The 21,680-nt window shown below is 40.0% G+C and overlaps 1 protein-coding gene across 1 annotated transcript in view; it reads left to right on the top strand.

Annotated features, from left to right (window-relative positions):
• fbxo43 (F-box protein 43) overlaps window positions 1-21,479 on the top strand; it is a 41,585-nt gene extending 20,106 nt beyond the window's left edge. Inside the window, exons 2-5 of the mRNA XM_043688487.2 lie at window positions 1,900-3,405; window positions 4,031-4,133; window positions 13,336-13,521; window positions 20,500-21,479. Coding sequence (XP_043544422.2) covers window positions 1,931-3,405; window positions 4,031-4,133; window positions 13,336-13,521; window positions 20,500-20,748 — 2,013 coding nt within the window. The 5' untranslated portion in view covers window positions 1,900-1,930 and the 3' untranslated portion in view covers window positions 20,749-21,479. The remainder of the gene's footprint in view (window positions 1-1,899; window positions 3,406-4,030; window positions 4,134-13,335; window positions 13,522-20,499) is intronic.
• The last annotated feature ends 201 nt before the right edge of the window (window positions 21,480-21,680 follow it).

Raw genomic sequence — 21,680 nt, forward strand, 5'->3', positions numbered from 1 at the left:
CTTCTTCAAAAAACTCAATCAAGTTTGTGAGATATGATTTCCCATGCACAAAGCCATGTTGACTATTTCTAATCAGTCCTTGCCTTTCCAAATACATGAACATCCTGTCCCTCAGGATTCCCTTCAACAACTTACCTACCACTGACATCAAGCTCACTGGCCTATAGTTCCCTGGCTTGTCCTTACCACCCTTCTTAAAGGTTAGCCAACCTCCAGTCTTCCGGCACCTCACCTGTGAATATCATGATACAAATATCTCAGCAAGGGGCTCAGTAATCACTTCATCTTGGTTTCTTTCTCAAAGTTTGTGAGATGGTAGTTAATCACAGCATTAGTTTCAAAATTTGGAACTGGAGTATGCCATAAATCCAAGTCCAAAGCCACAGTGAGGAATGTGGAATACACAGAAATTAATTGTATATAGGTATCCAATTTTATTTTTTATTTCACTTATTTGTTTAGATAGCAGGGAATTTCATTTTTGTAAATTAAGCACTTTTATGTTCACATTTTTGTTTTGTAAATGAGTCAAACTTTCCGGTGGAGTTGAGGAAAGGGGTGACCCGCTTAAATATTCTGTAAATAACTGAAAGGATGAGTGATTTGAACATGTTTTTGGACTCCAAGCTAGCCTACAGATATGTGTCTTTGGCATTCCATTCATTCCTGTCCACATTTACATGATGCAAAAGAGAATACTCTGGATGCTGGAAGACTGAAATAACAGGTCAATGATCTGATGTGTCAAGTTTCTGTTCACACATGGTGCCTGACCTGAGTATTTCCAGCTTTCTTTCTTTCTTGCTTTGACATTTGCATGATGATGTGTTTACATTTGGGCAAATCAGGAAGAATCCGGTCCCATAAAATGTTCTCCACGGTTCCTTCCTTTAGAACTTGGTACTTCTATTATCTTGCCAGGTAATCCTGAACCTTAGAGTCATAACTGTTATGATGCAGATAGCAGCCATTCGATCAATCGTGTCTGCACCAGGACATTGACCACTTTAATTTAGTGCCATCTTCTTGTGTTTACCTCATGGCCTTGCATATTATTTCAATTTAAACTATCCAAACGATTCCCATTGATTGAACTTTCCCCACCCAAACCTCTAGGCAGTGCATTCCAGACCGTAACCATAGTATTTAAAAAAGATTTTTATCACATTTGCTAAGTTTGCAAGTTATGTTTAATCTGTACCCTGTCAGTTTTGATCCTTTTTTAATATGCAGAAACAGTTTCTCCATATCAAGATTATCAAAGTTATTGGATCTCATCTTAGTTGCTTTCTCTCTAAAGGAGAGCAGTTCCAGCCTCTCTAATCTATTTCATAGCTGAAGTTTCTCATTCCTAAAACAATTCTAGTAAATCTCTTCTGCAGTCTCCAATGCATTCAAATCCTACCCCTCCTGTCCCTGCACTGTAGAACAAGTGTCTGGTCCAAATTCAGCTTCAGCTCCTTGCTCTTGTACTTTATGCTCCTATTAACGAAGGCCAGGATACTGTATGCTTTGCATCTATACTACCACTTTCTCTGGTCAATGCACATCTACATCCTAGTCCGCCTCCATCCTGTATGAAGTTTAATTCTTGAGTGAAAACTTGCAAAATAATTGATTACATTCAATTTTTAAATCGCATTACTTATTTTAGTTGCTGCAAATCATACAGTCAGATATGAAGCAATAGTTGGGATCAAGCTTTAAGAAAAGTGCAACCACCAAGTGTAAAATATAAGATAGCCATATTGCTACATGGTAAATTTCTACATTTACTGAAGGTCAATGCTGTTCCATTACATTTGCATGAAAATTCTGGATTTGTTCCAAGTTTTTAAAATGGCAAAATGTAATTATTAATTGAATGTTTTAATACAAGTCTGTTTTTTTTTCTCATAGGACTGGATGTTGTGTTGTCCTTTGTGCCAAGATGTTGCGATTACTGAAGCATTCTTGTGATTTGGCAATTGGCTCTGAGCAACAAGTGACTCATCATACTGAAAGTTTTAAATCTGGGTATCGATTATTAGAACAGCACAGTACCTATGATGAAATAGAAAGCACAACTCCCTCAGTTAATTACTCCAGCGGAACTGTAGAAGAGCTTGAATCCCTTTTGGCCAGCATGTCTCCTGTAGTGTGCAATGAAAATCGATTGTCTGCTAGTAGGTCATCATCCTTTTCAGTTGAAAGAAAATGGGGTGATCAGAAAAGAACTGATTTAACTTTACCAGCTCAATTTGAAACCCCTAGGAGAATTTATAAAACAATTGCATTACGGCGGCGACTTCTTGAGTCGCACCTGTCCTCAAGTGGAAGCGTAGAATTATGTGGAACTCTTAGCCAATCGAATGAAGCCAGTGTGATGGAATTGTCTTGTACCAGAAAAGGTTATAAAGACTCTTTTTGTTCAGATAGTCCACTGGACTCACCTGAGGACTTTAACTCTAAAGCTTTGGCAACAAGCACTTTAAACAGCGTGGAAAGTGGCATTTCATGTAGAACTAAAAGATATTTATTTGCACAGCAGCGTACCTCTACAATAGATGACTTGCAGGATAAAAATGAGTTAGTACCTGCTGAATACATAACCCTTGAGCAATCCACTCTAAGTAGTAAGCTTGATTTGAGCAGTTTCTCTTTTCCTGAAGACTATGATGAATGCACTTCAACTGAGCCTTTTACATCACCATCAAACCATGGGCAATCTGAAATACATAAAGACAACCAGTTCCTTACTCCAGTGAACAGCTTTGTAATGAACCCCAGTATAAACTCAGCAGAGAGGGCATTATCCAGAACTGCATCAGATGGCAAATTAAATATCTCAACAACTGAGGACAGTGGCTACAATTCTATTGGCTTTGAAAAATCTGATTCCTTTTCAAACCATGAGTGCTCCCTCCAAGAGTTGGTGCAAAACCAAAAAAGAACACCCAGGATGCTAGATTGCAAAAATTCCCAAAGAAGCTTTGAAAGAACTAAGCGGTTATCCACTCTTCGTGAGCGAGGTTCCCAGTCAGAGGCAGATGATGAAGATAGAGCAGCTTTTCTACTGAGGTCAGACTGCAACTTAGAATCTTGCATTAAAGAAAATGAATCCGTGTTTGAGGAAGAAATTTGTGAGGAACCTCTAAAATTGAAGGATTTCTCTTGCACTCCTGCTTTAAAGTTAGTACAGGAAATGTGCATGAGAAAAAGAAAAAGACTTAGAGATGCCGCTGTGCATGATCCCCATCAGTCAGAGGAAAAGACATTGAATGAATCTATGCCATCACTGTGTAGACTCATTGGCAGAAAAATGGGTTTGGATAAAGTGGATATCCTAAAAGAACTATTGAGCAGAAATCTGACCCATGTTCTTGCTACAATTTTGTGCCACTTAACCATACGTGATCTCGACAGGTAAGATGTATTCCATTCCAGAAAACCAGTTGGTGTTAGTTAGAACTGAAGAATCTTCTTACACTTTAAAAGCCTTTTATTTACATTTGTACATTTCAGTTAAAAATTAACAATATGCAGTGTTCTCTAATTCTTTCGCTATATATTTCTAACTGGTTATTCAACAGACTTTTATATTATCCTCCAAAAAATTATGAACTCTGATGTGTAGTAAACTTACTGTTGTATGACTTCTGCAAATTGTTGTACTCTTGGAATAATAGGGATTCTTTTTGTGCCTCTTCTCAATAGCTTCACCATCCATATTAGCAAGGTTAAAGTTTTCTGTTTCAAAGGCTGTAACTGCATTTTATTATTTTCTCTCTCTCTCTCTCTCTCTCTCTCTCTCTCTCTCTCTCTCTCTCTCTTCTCTCTCCCCGCTCCAAACAAACCATACCTCAACTTAATTTTCATTTGTTCATGGGATGTGAATGTCAGCAGAAAGCTTTATTGCCTGAAATTAACTAGAGTGCCTATCTCCTGTCTGAGAAGCACTGAATATTTGCTTTAAATGTCATTTGCCCATACTGTGTTTTGCTTGATGCCATTTTGTTTTGCAAATGAAATGCTTGTATATTCATGCCAGAATAAGAATGGTGAGCAAAATCTGGAAGAAAATTGTCAAGCAAGATCAGGCATCATACCTTAGAGGGAAGGACTATTTGGACGAAATTCAAATTCAAAGAATGGTATGTGCAGTTTTTGGTCCCCAGCCATTTTTTATAAAGTTAATCTCTAGGAAAAAGATTTTGTTTATGCACCACTGTACTAACAGATACATCTACATGTTGTAAATGTGGCCTTCAAATTTTTCATTTCAATCAAGGATCCATGTTTTAGTAAATTTTATGAATATGCCTTAAAAGCATTGAGTTTTACAATAAACATGAAGCTCTTCAGTTTTGCTTCCAGTCTTGTATTCCAACTCTCCAAGTTATTAAGGCACCAGGAAGTACAATTAATTTGCAAAGCAAACCTTCACAAAAATATCAGACAGCTGTAGAAATAAGAATGCTTTCTATGGAAAAAGAAAGATTAGAAAAATGCTACATCTAGTTAATGTTGTATGGATGAGAGTTGGAATACAAGACTGGAAGCAAAACTGAAGGCAACACAGTAAAGAAACATGAATAGGGAAGATTCTGAAGGATATGAGTCAAAAGCAGGCAAATGGGACTAGTTCAGTTTGGGAAACCCATTCGGCGTGAATGAGTTGCACCAAAAGAGCTATACAACATAGAAACAGACTCTGGACTCTATGATGAGCATTAGTTGGACAAACACACACTGCAGTTTTAAGAAAAGCCAACACAAGAACATTTGTAAATGATCACCAAGATCATTTGGCAAGAGAAAAACTAAACATTTCGTAGTGTCTAGTAAAATTTGAAGGGGTAGAACAAGAGAGAGAGACAAAGGAAGTAACACAAATAGTTTAAGCAGAACAGGTATAAGATTTAAGATTAAAACCCAAGATGTTGTTTTCAAGGATGGTAATAGTTGGAGAACCATGTTGTGAAACCAGATACCTGAAGCAATCAGGGCAGAATAATAAATCTACAAAATATCCACCATGGATATGCAATCTAAAATTGAAAAATAGTAAAACAAAACTAATCTTGGATTATAATTCAGCAATTTGTGTATCCCCACGAGAGAATTCTGCAGGCAACTCAGAATTTTACCTGGACTTTTACTCTCGTCTAACATGTCCGTGCTAGTGCAGAAAAAATATGATCAGAGATAGTCGGACAGCCATGCATCTTGTGCAACAGCATGTGACAAAGTGCTTAGGGTCATACAGATGTACAGCTTGGAAACAGACCTTTCCACCCAACCTTTTCATGCCGACCAGATATCCTAAATTAATTTAGTTCCATTTGCGAGCATTTGACTCATGTCCCTCTGAACTCTTCATATATCCATCCAGATGTTTTTAAAATATTGTAATTGTACCAGCCTCCATCACTTCCTCTGGCAATTCATCCATACACACACTACCCTCTGTGTGAAAACATTGCCCCTTAAACCTTTGCCCTCTAGTTTGTGACTTCTTCACCCTGGGGAAAATACCTTGTCTGTAAGGGTGAGAGCAGTAACAAATTAAAAATACTATACATGAATGCACGAAGCATTAGACATAAGATGGATGAGCTTGAGGCTCTTTTGGAAATTGGCAGATACGATATTGTGGGGATAACTGAGACGTGGCTTCAAGTGGACAGGGCCTGGGAAATGAATATTCAAGGCTACACGTGCTATTGTAAGGACAGACTGACGGGCAGAGGGGGTGGGGTGGCCTTGTTGGTAAGGGAGGATATTCAGTCCCTTGCGCAGGGGGACCTAGAGTCAGGGGATGTAGAGTCAGTGTGGATAGAGCTGCGAAATACTAAGGGTAAAAAGACCCTCTTGGGAGTCATCTACAGGCCCCCAAACAGTAGTCTGGATGTTGGATGTAAGTTGAATCAGGAGCTGAAATTGGCCTGTCGTAAAGATGTTACTACAGTTGTTATGGGGGATTTTAACATGCAGGTAGACTGGGAGAATCAGGATGGTATTGGACCTCAAGAAAGAGACTTTGTGGAGTGCCTCAGAGATGGATTTATAGAGCAGCTGGTGCTGGAGCCGACCAGGGAGAAGGCAATTCTGGATCTGGTATTGTGTAACGAACCAGAATTGGTCAGAGACCTTGAAGTGAAGGAGCCATTGGGAAGTAGTGACCGTAATACATTAAGCTTCAATCTGCAATTTGAGAGGGAGAGGGTACAGTCGGAAGTGACAGTACCTCTGTTGAATAAAGGGAACTATGGAGCTATGAGGGAGGAGCTGGCCAAAGTTCAATGGTGCAATACCTTAGCAGGGATGACAGTGGAGGAACAATGGTGGATGTTTCTGTGTATAATGCAGAAGTTGCAGGATCAGTTCATTCCTAAAAGGAAGAAAGATCCCAGGAGGAGGCATGGGCGGCCATGGCTGACGAGGGAAGTTAAGAAACATATATAAAGTTAAAAGAGAAAAATATAACCTAGCAAAGATAACTGGGAAAACTGAGGACTGGGAAGCTTTTAAAGAGCAACAGAGGATTATTAAGAAGGAAATACGCAGAGGAAAGATGAGGTACGAAGGTAAACTGGCCAATAATATAAAGGAGGATAGTAAAAGCTTTTTTAGGTATGTGCAAGGCAAAAAAATGGTTAGGACTAAAATTGGGCCCTTGAAGACAGAAACAGGGGAATATATTACCGGGAACAAAGAAATGGCAGAGGAATTAAATGGGTACTTCAGATCTGTGTTCACTGGGGAAGACCCAAGCAATCTCCCTGAGGTAACAGTGGCTGAAGGACCTGAACTTAAGGGAATTTATATTTGCCAGGAATTGGTGTTGGAGAGACTGTTAGGTCTGAAGGTTGATAAGTCTCTGGGGCCTGATGGTTTGCATCCCAGGGTACTGAAGGAGGTGGCTTGGGAAATCGTGGATGCGTTGGTGATTATTTTCCAGAGTTCGATAGATTCGGGATCGGTTCCTGAGGATTGGAGGGTGGCTGATGTTATACCACTTTTTAAGAAAGGTGGGAGAGAGAAAGCAGGAAATTATAGACCAGTTAGTCTGACCTCAGTGGTGGGAAAAATGCTGGAGTCTATTATAAAGGATGAAATTACGGCACATCTGGATAGTAGTAACAGGATAGGACAGAGTGAGCATGGATTTATGAAGGGGCAATCATGCTTGACTAATCTTCTTGAATTTTTTGAGGATGTAACTCTGAAGATGGACGAGGGAGATCCAGTAGATGTAGTGTACCTGGACTTTCAGAAAGCTTTTGATAAAGTCCCACACAGGAGGTTAGTGAGTAAAATTAGGGCGCATGGTATTGGGGGCAGAGTACTAGATTGGATTGAAAATTGGTTGGCTGATAGAAAACAAAGGGTAGTGATAAACGGCTCCATTTCGGAATGGCAGGCAGGGACCAGTGGGGTACCGCAGGGATCCGTGCTGGGACCGCAGCTTTTTACAATATATGTTAATGATATTGAAGATGGTATCAGCAATAACATTAGCAAATTTGCTGATGATACAAAGCTGGGTGGCAGGGTGAAATGTGATGAGGATGTTAGGAGATTACAGGGTGACCTGGACAAGTTAGGTGAGTGGGCAGATGCATGGCAGATGCAGTTTAATGTGGATAAATGTATGGTTATCCACTTTGGTGGCAAGAACAGGAAGGCAGATTACTACCTCAATGGAATCAATTTAGGTAAAGGGGCAGTACAGAGAGATCTGGGTGTTCTTGTACACCAGTCAATGAAGGCAAGCATGCAGGTACAGCAGGTAGTGAAGAAGGCTAATAGCATGCTGGCCTTCATAACAAGAGGATTGAGTATAGAAGCAAAGAGGTGCTTCTGCAGCTATACAGGGCCCTGGTGAGACCACACCTGGAGTACTGCGTGCAGTTCTGGTCTCCAAATTTGAGAAAAGACATTCTGGCTATTGAGGGAGTGCAGCGTAGATTCACGAGGTCAATTCCTGGAATGGAGGGATTACCTTACACTGAAAGACTGAAGTTACTGGGCTCGTATACCCTTGAGTTTAGAAGACTGAGAGGGGATCTGATTGAGACGTGTAAGATTATGAAAGGATTGGACACTCTGGCAGCAGGAAACATGTTTCCGCTGATGGGTGAGTGCCGAACCAGAGGACACAGCTTAAAAATAAGGGGTAGACCATTTAGAACAGAGATGAGGAGAAATTTCTTCACCCAGAGAGTGGTGGCTGTGTGGAATGCTCTGCCCCAGAGGGCAGTGGAGGCCCAGTCTCTGGATTCATTTCAGAGAGTTGGATAGAGCTCTCAAAGATAGTGGAATTAAGGGTTATGGAGATAAGGCAGGAACAGGATACTGATTAGGAATGATCAGCCATGATCATATTGAATGGTGGTGCAGGCTCGAAGGGCTGAATGGCCTACTCCTGCACCTATTGTCTATTTACTCTATCCGTGCCCCTCATACTTATATAAACCTCTATAAGGTCACCACTCAGCCTTTAATACTCCAGGAAAAGTACCCCCAGCCTATTCAGCCTTTCTCTATAGCTCAAACCCTCCAACCCTGGCAACATCCTTGCAAATTATTTTCTGCGTCCTTTCAAGTTTCACAACATCCTTCCTATAGCAGGGAGACTAGAATTGTACACTGTATTTCAAAAGTGGTCTAACCAATGTTGTGTACAGCCGCAACATGACCCCTCAACTCATATATTCAATGCACTGACCAATAAAGGCAAGCATACCAAACACCACCTTCACTATCCTGTCTACATGGGACTTCACCTTGAAGGAACTATGAACCTGCACTCCAAGGTCTCTGTTCAGTAACTCTCACCTTGTCCTTACCAGTGAGCATTTAAGTCTTGCCCTGATCTGCCTTTCCAAAATGCAGCACCTCGCATTTATCTAAATTAAACTCTATCTGCCACTTCTCAGCCCATTGCCCACTTGATCAAGATGCCATTGTACTTCACTGTCCACTATGCTTACTGTTTGGTGTCATATGCAAATTTACTGACTATACCTCCTACGATCACATTCAAATCATTTATATAAATGACAAAAAGCAGTGGACCCAGCACAGATCCTTGTGGCACAACACTCGTCATAGGCCTCCAGTCTAAAAAGCAACTCTCCACCATCACCCTCTGTCTTCTACCTTTTGAGCCAGTTCTGTATCCAAATAGCTAGTTCTCCCTCTATTCCATGTGATCTTATTTATTTCCTCATGTTCTCTATCTTCCATATCCTTCTCCATACTAAACACTGATGCAAAATACTTATTTAGTATCTCCCCCATCTCTCTCAGTTCCACACATAGGTAGCCTTGCTGACCTTTAAGAGCCCTATTTTTGTCCTAGCTACCCTTTGTCCTTAATGTATTTGCGGAATCCATTTGGATTTTCCTTAACCCTAATTGCCAAAACAATCTCTTGTCCCCTTTTTGCCCTCCTGATCTCACTCTTAAGTATACTCCTACTGCCTTTAAACTCTTCTAGGGATTCACTTAACCTCTGTCGTCTATACCTGACATATGCTTTCTCCTTTTTCTTGATCAAAACCTCAATTTCTCTAGTCATCCAGTATTCCCTACACCCACCAGCCTTGCCCTTCACCCTAACAGGAGCATCCTGTCTCTCAACTCTCCTTATCTCATTTTTGAAGACTTTTCATTTTCCATCCATCCCTTTTACCTGCAAATATTCACCCCCAATCAACTTTTTAAAGTTCTTGCCTAATACTGTCAAAATTGGCATTCCTCCAATTTTAAAGCTTGATCTTTTAGATCCAGTCTATCCTTTTCCATTGCTACTTTAAAACAAATGGAATTATGATTGCTGGCCCCAAAATGCTCTCCCACTGACACCTCAGTCACTTGCACTGCCTTATTTCCCAAGAGTAGGTCAAGCTTTGCACCTTCTCTAGTAGATACATCCACATACTGAATCAGAAAATTTTCTTGTATACACTTGATACTCTCCATCCATGTGCTTAGCACTTTGGCAGTCCTAGTCTATGTTCAGAAAGTTAAAATCCCCTACCATAACCACATATCATTCCTGCAGATAACTGAGGTCTCCTTACAAATGTGTTTCTCAATTTTTTGTTGACTATTGCGGCGTCTGTTGTACAATCTCAATAAGGTGATCATCCCTTTCTTATTTTTCAGTTCCACCCAAATAACTTCCTTGGACATAGTCCCAGGAATAGCCTCCCTATGTACAGCTGTAATGTTATCCCTAATCAAAAGTCCCACTCGTGCTCCTCTCTTGCTCCCCACTTCTATCCTTCCTTTAGCAACTATACCCTGGAACATTAAGCTGCTAGTTCTGTCCATCCATGAGCCATGTCTCTGTAATTGCAATGCTATCCCTGTCCCATGTTCCCAACCATGTCCTGAGTTCACTTACCTTACCTATTCAGCCTCTCGCATTGTAATAAATGTAGGTTGATTTATCAGCCTGAGCTCCGTTCTCTGCTTTGTTTCTGCCTGTCCTGACTGTTTGACTTGCTGCTCTATCCAACTGCATCAGTCTCCAACTGATCTCTTTCCTCATTATCTCTTCTGGTTCTCCCCTCCCCTCAAAACAAATAGTTTCAATCCTCTCGAGCAGATTTAGCAAATATTCCTGCCTGTTTATTAATGCCCTTCTAATTCAGGTGCATTCTGTCCTTCTTATCCAAAAATGTGAATCATTCTGCCCTGCACCAGCTCCTTAGCCACACATTTATCTGCTGTATCCTCCAATCCTACCCTCACTTGCTCGTGGCACTGGGAATAATCCAGATATTATTGCCCTGGAGAACCTCCTTTTTAAATTCTGCCAAACTTCCTAAATTCTCTCCTCAGAACCTCATCTTTTTCTCTTCCTGTGTTGTTAGTGCCAACATGTACAATGACCTCCTGCTGGTCCCTCTCCTGTTTGAGAATATTCTGTACCTTCTCCGAGACATTCTTGATCCTGGCAACAGGGAGGCAATACACCATCTTGATGTCTCCCTGTCGGCCGTGCCTCTAACTAAGGACTCCCCTATTATAATCGATCATTTGAAATCTGATGTATCGTCGTTATATAGGAGCTGGTCTTAGTACCAGAAACCAGGTTATCTGTGTGACATTCCCCTGAGAGGCCATCGCCCCCTACGTTTTCCAAAACAGCATACTTGTTTGAGATTGGGATAGCCACAGGAGACTCCTGCATGAGCTGTCTCCCTCACCTACCTCTCCTGGAGGTGACCCATCTACCTGACTATATCTTCAGTTTATCTTTCTTTTTGCCACTGCCGTTCATCACACCCCCTAACTCCTGTAAATTCCTCATTACCTCGAACTGTTGCTCCAAGCGATCCGATAGGATTCGCAATCAAATGTGCTTCCTGCAGACATAATCTTTAGTAACATGGAAATGCTCCATAATCTCCCCTATCTAACAGGAATAGAACTGGACAACATTATGGCAGACAAATGACAAGTAACATTTGCACTACAGGTGATGGCACTCTCCATTAAGGGACAATCTAACTACTGCCCACCAACATTCGATAGTGTTACCGTCATTGAATCCCTCACTGGGGGTTAGCATTGACCAGAAGCTCAACTAACTTAACTCATAAACACAGCAGGCAAGCAGGAGGCTGTAAGAACACAGAAGCCAGGCAGCATAAGGAGGTGGCAGTCGACGTTTTGGGTATAACCCTTCAGGATTCCTGAAGAAGGGTTATACTTGAAACACTGACTTCACCTCGTGATACTGCCTGGCTTGCTGTGTTCCTCCAGCCTCCTGCTTGTCTACTTTGGATTCCAGCATCTGCAGTTTTTTTTGTCATCAACACAGCAGCTACAAGAGCAGGTCAGAGACTAGGAGTATTGAGAGTAACTCGCTTCCTGACTCTCCTAAAGCCTGTACACCATTTTAAAGGCATAAGTCAGGGTTGTCATCGAATACTCGCCACTTGCCTGGACGGGTGTAGCTTCAAAACATTCAAGAAACTTGACACCGTCCAAGACAAAGCTGCCTACTTGATTGGCACCACATCCACAGACATCTGCTCCATCCACCACTGATGGTTAGTAGCAGCATTGTGTACTAACTACAAGATTCACTGCAGAAATTCACCAAAGATCCTTAGCACCTTCCAAAACCATTACCACTTCCATCTAGAAGGAAATGGGCAGGAGACGCTTGCATGTTCCTCTCCAAGCCATACTCCATTCTGACTTGGAAATATATCACTGCTCCTTCACTGTTGCTGGGTCAAAATCCTGGAATTTCCTCCCTAAGGGCTTGGTCAACCTACAGCACATGGACTGCAACAGTTCAAGAAGGCAGCTCACCACAATCTTCTCAAGAGAAGCTAGGGATAGGCAATAAAATGCTGGCCAGCCAATAACACCCATGTCCCACGAATGAATAAAAAAGTCACATTTCCTGTTGAGCTTCATATCATCTGTAAATTTGGAAATATTACATTTGGTACCCATGTCCAAGTCATTGCATATTATGACTACAATTCCTAGTAGTTACAATTCCTCAATGTGAGGATGACCCATTTACCCATTTTCTGTCTTGGAAGAGGTTGACAAGAAGTAGTGGAATTTTACTAGAATGGTATCATATTCTGAGATAATTTTAGTTATTTGGGGAAGCTTGGGTTGCAACCCTTGGAGTCTGGAAGAATGAGGAGATTTAATGGGTATTAACAGTAAGGTTTTTGATAGAGTATGTAAGGAGAAACTTTGTTTCCAATGGCAACTCAGTAACCAGAGAACCATCATGAGAAGACTGGCTAAAGAACAAAGGACATTGTGCGGTATGTTATCTTTACAGTGAGTTTTTTGGCTCTGGACTGTGTTGCCTGAAAGGAAATGAGAAAGAAATTAAATAACATAAGAGTGAATAAGTTATTGGAAGGGGATGTAAAAATTAAAATTGTATGGGAAATAGCAAAGGAGTTGGATTAATTGGATATCTATACCAAACAGCTGGAATAAACACATGAACAGATAACCTATGTGATATCATTCTACAATGTTTGTGAATGTCAACTGAATGTTTGAGTCTTTTAGAAAGATTAGATCAGTGCCAGTTGACACAGTACAATGTAAAACTGACCTAATTGGGATTAGGATTTTTTTTTTGCAAGAGTTACAGTTTGACTTTTTCCACTCTTGCAATTCCAGCTGTCCAATTATTCAACAGATCCCGGTGAAATTTTATATGGAAGTGCAAATTATATCAAATCTAGAAATGTCCTGAAGGGTTTCATTAAGGAATTTGCATGATTTGAGAGAGCCATTTTATCACCAACAAGTTGGGATACAAATCTGAATGCCTTTGTTCAACAGCAAAGTGTTCCTCAGGCTGCAGATGCTGAAACCAGATGTAATCTTCCAAGTCGTTCTGCTTTGAGATCTGTTCAGGCCCAAGCAAAAACTGCCTTTACTCCAACTCCATCCCCTCATCAAGAAATCACCCCTGGTGGATGCAGCACTGTTTCAAAGTCAACAAGCAAACATGAGGAGTTTTTAAAGGTTAGTTGAAATAAATCTCTTGGTACCTTCTGTAAGTTATCAATCTCCAGACAAGATTGTAAAAATTCAGTTTCCAAGCAAGTAGAATTGTAATAGCATGTGTATTGGTACTGTCAGCTGCACACTCTTAGCATTGGTAGGACAGTTGCTTTGAAGCACCTATAATTAGGAATTATAACATGGAAAATAAATCCAAACATTTGCTGGTGATGCAAGTTTTTATTTCCTGTAAGGTGCTGGTCTCTTTGCAGGTCTATTATATGAATTGCAATATAATTTTTGTTCTTTCAAGAGAATGTTTTGAGAATTTTTATATTTTGAAATCCATTCTTGATATTTGGCATTTCTTTCAATTTGCAGTTACAAACCCATGAATTCAGAGTGGACGTAGGACATTAGGTCCTTTGCCGCCTTTGTCAATCAATAAGATCAAGAATGGTTCTTTTGTGCTTCAAACTCTACATTCTCATCTACCTTCAATTTCCTTAGATTCTTTATAGACAAAGGTTATCAATCTAATTCCATCTTTAAAAACAACTTCAAAGATCCCACCTGCATTGCCTTCTGAGGCTTTGTTCCAAAGTGTCTCAACTGAGAAATAAAGAAATCTCATCTACCGTAAAACAGTGACTCCTAATTATAAAACAGTGCCCTCAAATTCTGGCCTCAGCCACAAAAGTAAGCATCTTTTGTTATGGACCACGCCCAACCCCTCAAAATATTTTTAAGCATGTGTCCCAGACCCTAACTTTGCTATTTGATTTACCTAAATGTATAGCAGATTTTCCCAGAGAAAATTAGCTGGTCAGGCTACTGAGTTTAAACAGAACAGAATTTATGTACAAGATTACAGAACCAAACACAACAGAAAATGGAATACCAAAACATATCTGATCTGCACCTGACAGGCTATCCTGACGTAATGATGCTATTCCAAAACAATCCCAATAAACACCCTTTAGCACAAAACGTAAAAATGAAACAAAGCCTTACAGATTCAAAGTCAGAATAGGAGAGAGAGTGGCAGCTTTTCTCTCAGACTGCAGCTGAACTCAACTGACTAATCTAAACGAAGGCTAGCTACGCAGGTTTTTTTAAGACATGAAAGCCTTTTGCCAGACGCATTATCTGTTAGGTGTAAACAAAAAGGGCCCCAATAAACTATCCAAACCCAGTCTAGTTGGAACCTGGCCAATTACCTCCTTTCTGGGGAAAAAAACCTCAAAGGCGCAGTAGCCTTGAGAAAGGACCGGCTTCGACAAACCTCCCCCCTTGAAAGAAAAATGAACCATCAATTTCCAAAGATGGCTACATTTTTCAAAACTCCCCTAAAAAAAACACGCACGCACACACAAGTGTTACTGGTAACACTCTCTGAAATGTTGTAACATTTAATACCAAGCTTAAAGTCTCCTCAACTGTCAAATACTTCTGATGAACATTCAACTTCTTGGAGAAATACCTGATAGGTCTTTCTATCTCCTAGTCGTTTTCCTGCAGGATCACAGCACCAACATCCTTATCACTTGCATCGATAGCCACCTTGAAATGCTTTGCATAATTAGGCATGGCTAATACTGGGGCAGTGGTTAACACAGTTTTCAAGCTGTCAAACACCTTTTGACAGTCCGCTGTCCACTGAAACTTCTTGCCTTCAGTAATTCAATGAATGGAGCAGCCATGCTGCTAAAATTTGGCTCAAATATTTGATAAAATCCACTTGATCGCAGGAACTGTAGTACTGCTCTTTTTGTCGATGGTATGGGAAACTCCCCAATTGCCTTTGTTTTTGCATCCTGGGGGACCATTTGTCAGTGCCCAATAATATAGCCTCGGAAGATATGGGCGGCATGGTGGCACAGTGGTTAGCACTGCTGCCTCACAGCGCAAGAGACCCGGGTTCAATTCCCACCTCAGGCGACTGACTGACTGTGTGGAGTTTGCACGTTCTCCCCGTGTCGGCGTGGATTTCCTCCGGGTGCTCCGGTTTCCTCCCACAGTCCAAAAATGTGCAGGTCAGGTAAATTGGCCACACTAAATTACCCGTAGTGTTCAGTAAGGGGTAAATGCAGGGGTATGGGTGGGTTGCGCTTCGGCGGGGCAGTGTGGACTTGTTGGGCCGAAGGGCCTGTTTCCACACTGTAAGTAATCTAATCTAATCTAAGATGACTTGGGCTTTGGCAAATTTACTTTTAGCCAGGTTTATCAACAAGCCTGCCTTACAAAGCCGATTGAACAAGACCGATAAATGTAAATGTTCCTTCCACGTGTGACTAAAAATCACTAGATCATCTATGTACATAACACAGTTGGATAATCCAGCAATGACCTTAATTGGTTAATCTCTGAAATGTGACTTGCACATTTTTCATACCAAATGGCATGACTTTAAACTGATACAGTCCATTTGGCATTACAAAACCCAAAATTGCCTTTGCTCTTTCTGACAAAGGTACCTGCCAATATCCTCTGAGCGAGTCCAACTTAGAAATATAAGTTGCTTGTCTCGCCTTTTCAACACAGTCTTCCAACCATGAAATCGTATATGCATCAGTCTTTGTAACTTCATTGACTTTGTGATAGTCCACACATAACTGTTGGGTACCATCTGGCTTTGGCGCCATTACTATTAGTGAGCTCCAGTCACTGTAACTCATTTTAATTATGTTGTCTTGGAGCATACGTTCAATCTTCTTTTGAACCTGTCACAACGTTAGAGGATGTTGCTTAATCAGAACAGCATCTTCTATATCTACATCATGCACAATTAGATTAGTTCCTAGTTTATTTCCGCATATCCCCCCATGTTAGTAATAACTATTTCAGGTCATTTTGATTTTCCTCAGTAAGGTAACTCGATTTATCCCAATTTTTGACAACTTCCTCATTGTCCAATTTAATTTGAGGCATGTCCAATTCGGAATCCTCTGAACTTGGTTCTTCCCTCTGTGCTGTAATCGTTAACACCTTCTCCTCTTGCTTTCTTTCCCTGTCAAAATATCTTTTGAGCATATTCACATGACACACTGTGAAATTTCTTCCTGTCTGGAGTCCCTATCAAGTAGTTCACCTCACTCCATTTCCTTTTGATTTGACAAGGTCCACTAAATCTTACTATTAAAAGTTCACCTATCCCCGATAGATAAATTGCGGATTTTTGATTTCTTGTTTGCTTCCTGTTTCATTGCAAGCTGCGATACGTTTAAATGCTGTCTTGTCAACTCCCCATTTCTATTTAATTGTTCCCTAAAATTTGGTACATAGTCCAAATGCGTGGTCACCAAATTCTGACTTACTAATTTCTCCTTACTCAATTTTTATTGATCCTCTCACTTCATGCCCAAAAACTAATTCAAATGGACTGAATTTGGTTAATTCATTAGGTGCATTTCTGATCGCAAAAAGCACAAACAGAACTGCCTTATCCCAATCACCTGGATAATCTTGACTGTAAGCCCTCAACATGGTTTTAAAGTTTGATGCCACCTTTCTAGTGTTCCCTGCGATTCTGGATAGTACGCAGTTGCTTTGAATTGTTTTATTCTTTAACTGTCCATAACTTGCTTGAATAATTTTGATGTGAAGTTTGAACCTTGATCTGACTGTATCTCTATTGGTAGTCCATATCTAGCAAAAAATTGAATCATTCCAAGACAATCCTTTTATGATATTGCGTAATGGAACAGCCTCTAGAAATCTAGTTATTGTTAACAAATACTGGTTCCCACTTCTTTGAGGTAGGGGACCTACATAATCACTTAAGACTCTTGTAAAAGGTTTCTCAAATTCTGGAATAGGTATTAAAGGTGCAGGTTTTATTACCGCCTGTGATTTTCCAATTACTTGACATGGTGGGGTAGGACATGTCTGGCAAAATTCAACTACATCCTTGTGCAGTCCAGGCCAGTAAAAATGTCTTTGTGTTTTAGCCTGTGTTTTCCTCACCTCTAAATGATCTCCATGTTAGCTCATGTGCCATCGCAATACCTCTTTTCTATACCCCACTGGCAATATGATTCGATGAATTTCTGTCCAATCTCATCTCCCTGAATATGTGATGGTCTCCATTTCCTCACAAAGACATTTTTCAGGTAATAATGTTTAGGGATACATTTGGATTTCTTCTCTGTAATTGCCTTTTAATACAACTGCTTTAAGTTTACATCTTTCTGCTGTAACTCAAGTATTTTAGCTGAGCTAAAGATGTCTGCATTATCATTTATTTGCTTCTGTTTTGAAGTGGCTAATGCCACTTCAGCTGTTTTATCTGTACTCTTTGATCTCTCCTATTTCAACTGGTGGCTTTGTGACCTAGTTACCACACAGTCAGGAAAAATTCCAGGATGTATGTCCTACATTTTCAGTTGCCTGAATTTCCACAGGCTTTTCAACCACAGCAGGCAGCAGTCCTATCAGTAAACCAGCTATATCATTAGCAAAAACAAATTGTATTCCTGGAGCTGAAAGTTTGTCCACTACCACAAATTCTCCACTCTTTTCTGCTCACTCTAACCTCACTTTACAGAATTTAAGCGCTTTTTGTCTCACCGTGAATTCCCGTTATCAGTACCTTTGCTGGCAATAGTCCTTCAGAAGTGCATATCTCCTCATGTCCTCATCTTTCAGCATCGCAGACTGAGAGGATCAGTTGTCTCTTAATATTGTAACCTCTTTACCTTTTGCAGGTATATATTTTTTAAGCAGATCTGGCACTTCCTCCTTAACCAACCTCATCAGCTTGTACATTCTGGTGCAGCTTTCTAGCCTCTAATGGGCTTTCTGTTACCACTCTAACTAAACTCCCAGGCTTGTCCTGTTTTCCTACATCTGGCTTTCCAGTGTTTCTACTAGCCCACCAACACTGATGTCTACTTTGCTGCAATGAAAACACCAGAGCTATTTAAATTCTTTGTCCCCTTCAAGGGTTTCCTTTTTAACCCGTGATAAGTTATCCTTATGATCTTCACCAAGATCTACCTTTCCCTTTCCACGTGAGGATTTCTCTTTGCCCCAATTTCTATCCCTCATAGACTGAATTTGATTCTGGAAGCCAAACAGTATGAGTCAGTCCATAAAACAATCATCAGCCACTTCAGCTGCTAACTTTGCAGTTTTAACACACTGCTCTTCCACCTGAGTTTGCACTACATCAGGAAGTGAACTTTTGAATTTCTCCAAAATAATTCTCTTTCTTAAGAGTGACGTAGGTTTGCTCTGTTTTTAATGCTCTTATCCACCTATTAAAATCTTTTCAAACTCAATATAGGTTTGACCAGGGTCCCTCCTTAGATTTCTGAAACATTGTCTTCAGCTTCTGGTACAAGCTCATATGCACTTTAAGATGGCTTTCTTCATCTCCACAGACTCCCCAGATACTTCCTCTGATACTGATGCAAATGCCTCACTAGCTCTACCTACAGATTTGTTTGGATCAACAAAACCCACATAGTCACTGGCCACTGCATTTGTTTAGCCACTTTTTCAAATGAAGTGAAAAGTCTTCTACAGCCTTCTCATAAAATTTAGGCAATGTTTGAACATAAACAGTTTCTCACCAGGCTTTTTTGACTACCAGGGGCTTGCTCATCCCCACACTTTCTTCCTTACTAGACATTTCTTCAGCATTCATCTCCATCCTTTTAAACTGACTTTCTTGTCTAAGTGTCATTTTCTGGAGTTCAAGCTCTCTCTTGTTCTTTCTCTTCTGCTAAAGCCCATTGTTCTTTTTCTTTCTCTTCTGCTTTTAATTGTAACTCAAACTGTTTCATTTCTGCTGCCCTTTCCTTTTCTCTCACCTCCAACTCAAGCTGTTTCATTTGCAATTAAATTTTAGCCATCTCTACAGATCGGGGTGGTATTTCCAGCAAATATAAATGCTGAGCCATTGCTGTAATCAACTCCACTTTTTTCACGGAAGGAAGTAGCTTCACCTCCAGTTTGTCTGCTAATTCCCGCAGCTTGACCTTAACTACCTTGTGTAAAAACCCAAGGTTATATCTTCTACCTCCAGAAAACTCTTGGTGACTGAAATAGCCATTGCTATCCCAAGTTCAGTTTACCCAACCAAATCAATGTCCAGAATGAAGACGCTAACACCTACCACTCACTGGCTCCAAGTCCAAACAATTTGAATCCCGAATCCCAATTTAGAAATACAGACTAGACCCCAATCTGTTATGGACCAGGTCCGAACCCTCAATGTTTTTAAGCAGGTATACCAGACCCTAACTTTGCGAGTTGATTTACCCACATGTACAACAGATTTTTCCAGCAAGAATTAGCTGGTCAAACTAATGATTTTTAAGACTTGAAAGCCTTCTGTTGGACATATTATCTGTTCAGTGTAAATAAAAGGGCCCCTATAAACTATCTAAACCCAGTCTAGTTGGAGCCTGGCCAATTACTCCCTCTCTTGGGGGAAAAAAAAACTCAAGGGTACAGAAACCTTGAGAAAGGGCCAGCTTTGTCTCACATTTCCACCTCTATCTTAAGACTTATATACTTGCTATCTTTTAGCTCTAGTGGAAATCAGTCCAGGCTGTCAGGCTTATCATATGACAACTGATTAATTCCAGATATCAATCTAGTAAACCTCCTCTTAACTGTTACTAAACACCATTGCATTCTTCCTTAAATAAAGACACCAAAACTGCACAAAGTGTTCAAGATGCACCCTGCATAATGAGGCTTAAAATCTTTCTTTTATGTTCAACTCATCTTGTGATAAAGGATTGCTATTACTGCCTTGGTTATCCGAGTTAATGGAACGAAAAAATCCATTGTTTGTATTGTTCTATTTGTTAGTTTCCTGCTGGAAGTGATAGTATTATGCTGGATGTAAATGCTTTCTGATAATTCTTCGAAGCAGCATGGTGGACTATTTCTGCTCTGAAATTGTATCTTAAGAAAAGGAGTTCATTTTTGATGAAGACTAATTGTAGGAGATAATGTGACCTAAATATTTACTTTTACCACCAGGTTGCACAAACTCTCTTTAATGATGAAGCTCTAAAACCATGCCCCCGATGTCAGTCGCCAGCTCGGTACAATCCAATGAAGAAACGCGGCCTCTGCAGTCGAGAAGGGTGCGCATTTGACTTCTGCACTCAATGTTCTTGTGGTTTCCATGGTTCTAAAGAATGTGTCAGCAGGTCTACAAAACGTTTGGTCAATAAAGGAGGACCACCAGGAAGTGCTCAAAGCAAGCGGAATTTGAAGAGATTGTAATCTTGTGTATATATGAAAACAGATGAATCTCCCCCAACACACTTCAACCTCTTGGGTGTTATAAGCTGTTTGTGCACCTGTATGCAAACATTTAAGAAAGAACTACTTGATGTTTACCTAAATGAGTTTGTATATAATGAATAAGTGGGGAGGGGAAATTTGTAATGCTGAGATTACAAACGTTTCCCTTTCACTTAATTGTAAATGCATATTTGATTTTAGCAATTTTATTTTCCTGTTTTCCAAATAATTCTGTATTCTTTGATGTGCACTATGTAATAGAAACAACTTACTCCAAAGTCACTGTGAATTTTTATGAACTACTTTAGGGCGACAGTTAAACAAGCCAATCCATGATTAACGAATATATGATGAAAATATAATCAAACCACTGGACCAACGCTATGAACTTTGGTTATCTTAGATTAAACAAATGGCGATATAAACTTGTCTATTTTCCTTCTAACCCCCTCCTCCTCAATACCTTTTTCTTTAAGTTAAAAGAAAATGTTATTGGACACTGAGAAAATGAAACCATAGAGTTTGAAATCTAACTTTCATCCATTGTTTCAGATGTTTGTGAAGAACTGTTAATTGTTGGCTCTGCCCAAATTCGAGACAACAGGTATGTGTAAATATATAGCAGGTTTCAAATGTATATAGTTTTTATGTGTTAATAGAAATTGTCTTTTAAATGGTTTTAATCTGTATGCTTAATAAAGTTATTTTAACAAAACTTTTCAAAATGTTGTGAATGCATTTTTTCCTTGCCTCCAAATTCTTCAAATTTTGTTTTTGAAAACTTCAAGCTTTTGCCAAGTTTCATTGCCTTCAGGCATTTCAAGCTTATTTATTGCAGATGCAATTTAATTCATTGCTATTGTCAAAGACCAAACTAGCTTTACATTTAGTATTCTATATAAAATTGATGC

The sequence above is a fragment of the Chiloscyllium plagiosum genome, unplaced genomic scaffold, assembly GCF_037043375.1.
Source record: "Chiloscyllium plagiosum isolate Xiang-an unplaced genomic scaffold, Cpla_swu_hap1 HiC_scaffold_4, whole genome shotgun sequence".
Taxonomy (NCBI): Eukaryota; Metazoa; Chordata; class Chondrichthyes; order Orectolobiformes; family Hemiscylliidae; genus Chiloscyllium; species Chiloscyllium plagiosum.